Below are 8,278 nucleotides of genomic sequence, written 5' to 3' on the forward strand. Positions count from 1 at the left end.
GAGTCCTTTCACTAAAAGCAAAATGTAACTTCTTAAATAGATTCATTTTTTAAAGCAAGTTATATATTACTAATGTTTACTTCAAGAACGTATTTATTTGCAAATATCCAGGACATTTCCTTCCTATGTGGTATTCTGTATTTAAAAATAGCTAGCAGCCCATATTTATGACATGGTTTGTTTGTTCCTTTGCACTGACCTCAAGAAATGGGTATGGGTAATGGAAATGGGTATACTTGATACGTGTATTTCAATACTAAAGGTATACTCCAGCATATCAGAAACTGCGTAGCAGATCCACAGCTATTGGCTCACCTCCAGCATGTCTAACTCAAGGGCCAGCTGGAGTTGAAGGCTTGTACAGTTACCTCTCTTCCTTTGCAACTGCAGCCTGTAGCTTGTTTGATTTTTGTTTGGGCTAGACACTCACTGCATGTGTACTGTCTGTCCTTTGCGCGTGCTGAAGCAGGCAATACTTCAATAATTACATTGCATCATATTATTTGAGACAGCAATGTATAGGGACAAAGTGGGTCAAATGATGGCAACACAGCTTCTGCAAAGCTAGATTTCCTACCTTATAAGGATTTAGTTTTGCTTAGTAACATTTTTTCTATTTATACAGAAGGATAACAACTGACATAATTATACATATATTAATTAACATGTATGTATTGTTTGCACAGAGGACAGTCTGTACTCACTGTTGGAAAGTCATCATCTATTAACACTGACTGCAGCATAGTATATGAGATCTGTATCTATTTTCCATTTAAAGAACAGGGGAATGCTCATCTATCATGGATTAAAACATGGTAAATATTGGTAATGTTGATGTTTCATTAGCAATTTCCATTTTCATGTAAATTAGAGAAAAATCCAGTCCGTACCTGCCTCCTGGTGCTAATTGCCCAATGATAATGACGAGCTGAGACTCAACAGTGATTCATTATGTAGTAGTCTGTCTCTCTCCTGAAGTCTTCAAATCAAGACTGAAGCCCTTCTGGAAGGTAAAGTTCAGCAAAGCGCCGAGTTACTGGAGTTGATGCAGGGATACAGCTGTGAAATGCACTACTTAGATAACAAGAGACATGACCTCTTCTGGCCTAACAGTCTTTAGAACCTAGGGAAGAGCCTCCTTCCTCTCTAAAATAACCATGAAGCTTTTATTGATCATTGTATCTAAATTATGGATGATGCTTTTGTCAACTACATTATTCTGCTAAAACAGAGCAGTGCCAAAGATAACTCTATTGTCTATGACTCAAATGTTTGGATTCCATCTCTTCCCAGAGAGGTTATAGAAGTACAAGCTATCAAAACTTTTCCTTAGTTGAATTCACTTGGCACGGGTGTTTCATTGTCTTACTGCAGAAATGAAAAATGACATCCTGTGGTTCAATTTGTGAGAAAACTCATCAAAGCAAAAATCTCAGGTTTGTTGAAGAGTGGAGTGAAACCGCTATAAGCATTAGATGGGTTGACATTATATGGACCAACAGTGATTATCAAAATCTCCTTCTCTTCTATATGAACTATCTGCTGCTCTTTGTATCACAACATAATACATGTAGTTATTTGTAAGCTGTTTCATGACATTTTTCCCAGCTACTTTTTAACTTTCTTCAGCATTTGATAGCATACTATAGTCTATTGAATACTTCCAGTGCAGCCTTGAAGGATAATGAGTTTTATCTTCCCATATGTTGAACACCTTCATGTCTCAGAGAAGTTAACAGCAGTTGAAGAAAATCAGCATTTTGTAGGATCAGACCTTGATTGAACAGACAGCTCTGACACTTATATAGAACATGGTAAAGCAGCTAAACAGGGTTTCAGGATAATAACATGAAGTCATGAAGTTACACAGGAGGTTCTTAAATGAAAACCGTGAAAATACCTAGGAGTAAAATTGTTCGTCAGTAAAAAAGATAATAAACACTGAAAAACATTTATATTTGATTGCATTCTTATACATTATACTCTCAAAATACTCTGTGCTGTTGGTGGAAAACCTTATTTAAACAAATATTTCTGAAAAATATGCCACATAAAAATTAACAGTGGTCTCTGATTAATAATACTTTCTGACTGATCCAAGGAAAAATATGCACAAACTCTGGGGAGCAAAGTTAGGTGAGCTGGATCTCTGAAGGAGTCACAGAACATTCTGAAATTGAGGTCACAACGCCTTTCATTTGAGCTCATAAAACAATAGCTAAGACAAAAAAGAGCAATCCCAGAAAATCAGCCTTATGCCTTTCCCTTATCTTCCAAATGTAAATTTTATTGGGGGATGCTTTGAGGCTCAGGTTTATTTACATATTCAGTTATTCTGTGCATGGTTGGTTATAGTTCACATTAATATGTTTTGTTGAATCCAAGTTACTCAAAAAGAATGTCAAGTAAGAAGAGTTAATAATAAGAGCAGTGCTTGGCAATTTTAAACTTTTGGGTATAACCATTAGCTTAAACTGATCTCATGATAACTGATCTATTATTTCAAGAATATTGGATTTTATTCTTTGCTACAAGAGCATACATACTTCATACATGTATTTTTTAGAAAAGTGGATAATTAATAGAAAAAGGCTTTTTGTGTATTGATTAGAAAACAATTCAAGATAAAATCTCCTAAGTCCAATACATATAGTTTATTCTACTTGCAGAATTCACATATAAATGATATTTTGGTTACTGATGCATAATAGGGAATATGTTACCAGCTGAGGTGTTGCCAAGGTATTGCACAATGTTTGGCTTTGTATTCAGCTCCAAGTATTTACAGTTTTTGCTGACAGAAGTATGTAGCATCATTCATACAGCAGTTACTGACTGGCTTTATTTATTTGTATTTGCAGTCATCAGATATAAATTGATAGTCATAATTAGGAAAGCTGGTACCTTGATTGCCAGATTGAAAATTTCTCAGAAGTCATAAAACTTGAATAAGAATCATTTTTTATCCCTGAGAAAACCAAATTTACCCATGAGATTTAAGAAGTTGGAGAGAATATCACTGCTTTAAAAACATCTTAACAGAATCTAGTCACAATGTCTCAGCAGTGAAGACATACAGACTGCAAGACTATGAAAAATCAATCTATGGTAATTTTGTTTATAGTATAGCTAGACCTGGAGAGACAGCACTTCAGCTGATCTAACAGTAGTCTGCCTAGATTAGTATCAGTAAGCACATGCCTTCCAAAGGGAAGGAACGGACTTCTAAAAATATCAGTGCAAAGGAGTTACCATCTGGTCACTTAATTTAAGGTGGTTTTCCTCAGTGTTGCTTTCACAAATCAAGGAATAGTAGCAAGCCTTTCAAACAGGGTTTCAAATGCCTAGTTTTGTGACTGTTTTCTTGTTTTCTTTCAGGCCCTGCTGCAAAAAAGAAGTACGTCAGTTATAATAATCTGGTTATCTAGTCCGTTTTGTCAGATGGAGTTGAGGAAGGATGAAGCCTTTCATCCATTCAGTCACCCGAACTGGCACAGATCTCTTCCTGACCTGCAAGGTATCATCTGCGGCAGGAGGAGTGAAGGCCAGGCAGTCATTGTGGAGACAAATATTAGAGGATCCAAGTGTTCTGAACAGCTGCTATATGAAATATCCTTCATTATTCTTGGCTTAATAAGTCACTGGCACTGCCATTAGGCTGTGACCTTGGACCTTCTCTATCTATGGGAGTTACAACACCTGAGCACCCAGCTCTGATACATGAGGACCCAGCTCCTTATGGGTGAACTGCATTTAGCAACAATGACTTTAAAGGGGCTAATTCTGTCTTTATATGTACTTCCAGACTGCAAGTTTTTGAACTTTCTGTACAGTTTGTGAGGATTTTTGCATATTGCCATCCATGTTGTTTCGAGTTCACTGTTTGTTTTCTGAATGCACAGTTTCATTGAGGCCCTATTCTCTCAGACTTAGCACATTAAAAAAAATCTAAGGATTTAAAAGACCTATGTACATGACTTGTATGACTACTATTGTATCACTGCAATCCATATACATTATTTTTTTTAATTAAACAAAAGAATTTAAAGACCAAAAACTGTGCTGGCGAAGTTAGCCCTCCCCCGCCCCCCCCCAGCCCCCCAGCCTTTCACAACTTTGATGGGCTGCAGAGGAAGCAGAAAGGATTTTTGCTGAGTTTAGTAGAGGTCTTGATATTTGGAATGCATGCCAGTAATGTATTTTATGGTACATGTTAATAATTTATGTTTGATATTTGTATTTGTGTTCTATTTTGTTATTTTATTTAAGGTATATGACTATTTTGCAATAATTTCAATAATTCTTATGGTATTTGGAAGAAAGAATATGGCTTTTACATGTCTTGAGGTTCTTCTCTGTTGATGCCCCAACATGATTGACCAGTGTGGTAAGGACTTAAAAAAGCATGTATGTTTTATACTGTTTGTAATAAGTAATTTCGTTAATCTTGCTGCTTATGTGCCAATTTAGTGAAAACAATCTTTGCCGCTAACTCCTCCCTTCCTTTCCATTCTCTCAATCCTGTGATATTATCCAAGAATGTATCAATAAAAGATTTTGGTTAACTTTTTTTTATTTACTCCAATAAATATATTTTTTTAGTTCTTCCCTTTCCCCTCCCCCCTTGTGACTAAAGTTTATTTCATTATGTTGTCAGATGTGGAACTCTAAAAAATTAAACAACAAAGATACTTCAAACATTGTACACAAAGATTGGGTATGGAAAATGATTTGAGGGGAGCTGGCTTATCAGAAGGACCTGAAGCCATGGTTTCTAAAAATAAGTCGTCTTTAGTGTGTATGAGAATGGACCTCAAAACCGAAGCTGTCCATACCACAAACATAAGCTGCAAGCGCTCATTCCTGACAGCTGTCAAGTCCTCTACCAGGGCAGCTCCAGGGATTTTAGAAGAATCCACACCTGGTGTTCAGCTCTACCACGTAAAGTCTGGGACACAAGTTGAAACTGCAACACATCATACATAGAAAACAGGGGGAGGGAACATTAAGTTGAGAGAAAGCTGAAATGTCTAAGGGCATGAGCTGCCTCCCTTCACCTACCATGGCCCAACAAGCAGCCAGCCCTGAGTGTGCTCCTTTAATGACGAGCTGCGTCTGTTGAGTGCTGATGGCCATATCAAAACTGAAGCTGAAACCCCTTCAAGCAGTGATTGTCCTGTATCTGAATACATTCTTTCTTAGCAAGCACTATTAAATAATTTTTTCATTTCAGGTTGATAAAATTTTACGAAATTTGCCTAATTTCTTGCTTGCTGTAAAGCAAGATTTTGGTCAGTTACAGTTGAGTAACTGGAAACAGTTTGTTGGAAACAGCTGATCACATTTTGGTAATAATTGCAAAACCCTTTTCTGTGTGCCTGTGTCTCGATCACCACAGCCTCCAGCCCTCTATCATGGAAACAGGAAAAAAACAGACAGCAATTATCTGTGCCCTTGAATCGATCAGTGACCTGTGCTGGCTATAAGCACACTTTTGCCTTCAGCAAAGAGACGGCTTTATAAAGTAAGCCCTACTGAGATAACACACAATGGAGGTTTTGTCAGAACAGACACTACAAAAGTGGTTCTGGCAACTCTAATAGTGAAGAAAATGCTTCCATCATCTCTGAGACTTTTTTTTTTTTTTTTTTTTGTTATCACAGAGCTGCACAGATTACACTTATTATTGACCCTTTCAAGAACCAAGACTACATGCTAAACCAAAGTGCTGAACTTCACTCTCAGTCAGAGATTTCAGCAAATCTGATAACTGCTATAAGCCACTTGCAGAAAAAAAAAAAAAAAGCTCTTTTAAGTACTGGGATCTGGAACAAAAGCTAACTTCTTACAGTTACACAGAGACAGCTTTGGTGTCCATGTTTGACTATCATCATCTCCAAAGCTGCTGAACTATAGAATCTTCTCTACAACTTTCTGAAGGTTATTATTTTCAACAGCCCACCAAAATACAATTAAATGAACAACTAATCAAAGTCAATCTACTAGGTAATTTTAAGTGAGCTTGGGGAAAAAAAAAAAGAATTTATACGAGGCAAGAGAAAACATTCAAACTGCAGTACAGCACCCAGAGAAAGATGTCACACCTGCATGCTGCCTTTGGCATAGTAACAACATTCTGGGTGCAATGTGAGGATTACTTTTGAAAGTATTTAGCCTCCCATTTTCTCTAGACAACCTGATCAATTATACTAATGAAGTTAATCAGCATCAAAAGAAAATTTGACAGCTGCAACATGGGCCACAGTGCATAGTGATGAAGACCTCTGTATCAGACCTTGATTGACTCTTTATGCAGACAAACATATGGGCTGGATAGATGTGAGGTCTTTTCCTTGTTATTGTAAGATTCATACATATAATAATGAATTACAGAAGACAAAAGATGAATTTCTACCGAGATAAAGGCTTTGTTAGCAAGAAATGAACATCGGCCCAACAATAAGGAAGGCAGAAAGGCTCTACCACACTATCTTTTCTTTTTACACTGTCCACAGACACAAGGACAGACAGACCCCTAGGTCTAAATAAATGGTGCCATCAAACAAACAGTGTGATTCTCGCTCAAATTAAAACTTGCCTAGTGCTCCTCAGGCTCCTCCCCAACCCAAGTGGACAGCCCAGCTCCAAAAACAAATGAAGAGGCTATACAGGCTATCAGCCGGCACGCCATTAGCCATTATCTGATCCTTGCCAAAAAATACACATATATTGCTGGTAAGCTGCCACAGTGCTTTCAACATGCTCTGGGAGACTCCCTCATCAAAGAAACATATACTCGGTGTCTGCAGTGATGCATCTTGCTGTTAAAAAAATAAGTAAGTACCTCATTGGTCCTCGAGGCCCTAAAAACAAGGGCACTAGGGCGTGCAGCCAGGCCTACCGCCATGTTCACAAATGAGCGCCTGCTGCCTCTGCACAGCTGCCGTCCGGTAGCAGCACGGTCACAGAGCCACTAAGCGATGCCGCTGTGGCCTTGACTCCAACAGCACCTCGGCATTACCACACACAGCAACACACTGGAGTAGGAGGGCACCCCCTCCCCCCCACCCCCGGCCCCAGTTTTGAACTTGCACATAGATGCTAAAGTCAGATCTTTATATTACTCAATGGAAGAAATACATCAAGCTGTGAAAGGACTGCTAATACAATTAGTAAATGTGTAAATTTTCCTTCAGGTGCAGCTCAGCTATAATAATGTCCTGAAAACAAGCACACAAGTTTTTTTCCGCAATGAGGAAAAAAGATGTTTTGCTGGGGTATTTGGGTTTTTTTTTGGTGGGTGTGGAGAATATAAGGAGGTATTTATGTTGCTTGGTTGGGAGGATTGGGCTTTTTCCTTAATTATAGTTCTTCTCCCAGCTCATAGTGCATTAACTTGAACAGAGACTAAAACGTGAGCATTTCATTTCTGACAGAGTCAGTCTGAAATGATTTATCCATCCTGAATGGTTTTCTAGTTTCATCACTGCCTGAAAAAACATGTAAGTCAAAGAGGAGTGAAAAGCCTGGAAATATTTTCATGTATCAAAGTACTACACGGAATATGCTCTCTCTCATTTGCTTCATTCACTAGTATCTTCCAGCACCAGATCACTGGTAAAGCCTGTACAGTCAAGGTCATCTGGTTGCAATTCCCCTTCTGGGGCAAATGAAAGTGCAACATATGTCTTCCTTCCCCATGCACACAGTGTTGTATTAAAGGGGGCAGACATTTACATACATATGTGTATTATCAAAAACTATATAATAATATACATGAATAACTATATATATATCTGCATATACATAACCACTTTTATATTACATGCATATATATATATAAAAAAATTATAAAATCTTGCTTGATAATATATTTAGGGATGAATATGGATATTTAATAATATAAATGCATTTATAAGGTTTTGAATCATCTATAGGTGTATACTAAAACTCTGAAGTGACTCACTAAAGAGGTTAGCAGAGGCACTGTTCTGTTTTAGCTTATACATGGTGAGGATGTTGTATTGCCATTTTTTTTAATTCCACAAGCTGCACCATGCTATTATACCCACACAGCACACTTTTTTCAAACTAAAACATGAGCCCTTAGTTCCATTTGAAGTCTTTTATTTTTACAACCTGATGTACTTAGCATCAGTGCAATGTTACATTTGCACCAGATCATGAGTAAGAAGGACTTACTTTGGGGAAGGGAAGCTGGTTTTTCTCTGACAGGCTTGGGGTAGAAATAATTTATTTTTCTCCTATTTTTCCTTGG

At 37.6% G+C, this 8,278-nt stretch overlaps 1 protein-coding gene across 1 annotated transcript in view; it reads left to right on the top strand.

Moving 5' to 3' along the window:
- GRM7 (glutamate metabotropic receptor 7) overlaps window positions 1–4,565 on the top strand; it is a 350,262-nt gene extending 345,697 nt beyond the window's left edge. Inside the window, exon 10 of the mRNA XM_067303664.1 lies at window positions 3,379–4,565. Within this exon, the coding sequence (XP_067159765.1) occupies window positions 3,379–3,428 (50 nt within the window). The 3' untranslated portion in view covers window positions 3,429–4,565. The remainder of the gene's footprint in view (window positions 1–3,378) is intronic.
- Window positions 4,566–8,278: the final 3,713 nt, after the last annotated feature.

The sequence above is a fragment of the Apteryx mantelli genome, chromosome 12, assembly GCF_036417845.1.
Source record: "Apteryx mantelli isolate bAptMan1 chromosome 12, bAptMan1.hap1, whole genome shotgun sequence".
Lineage (NCBI taxonomy): Eukaryota > Metazoa > Chordata > Aves > Apterygiformes > Apterygidae > Apteryx > Apteryx mantelli.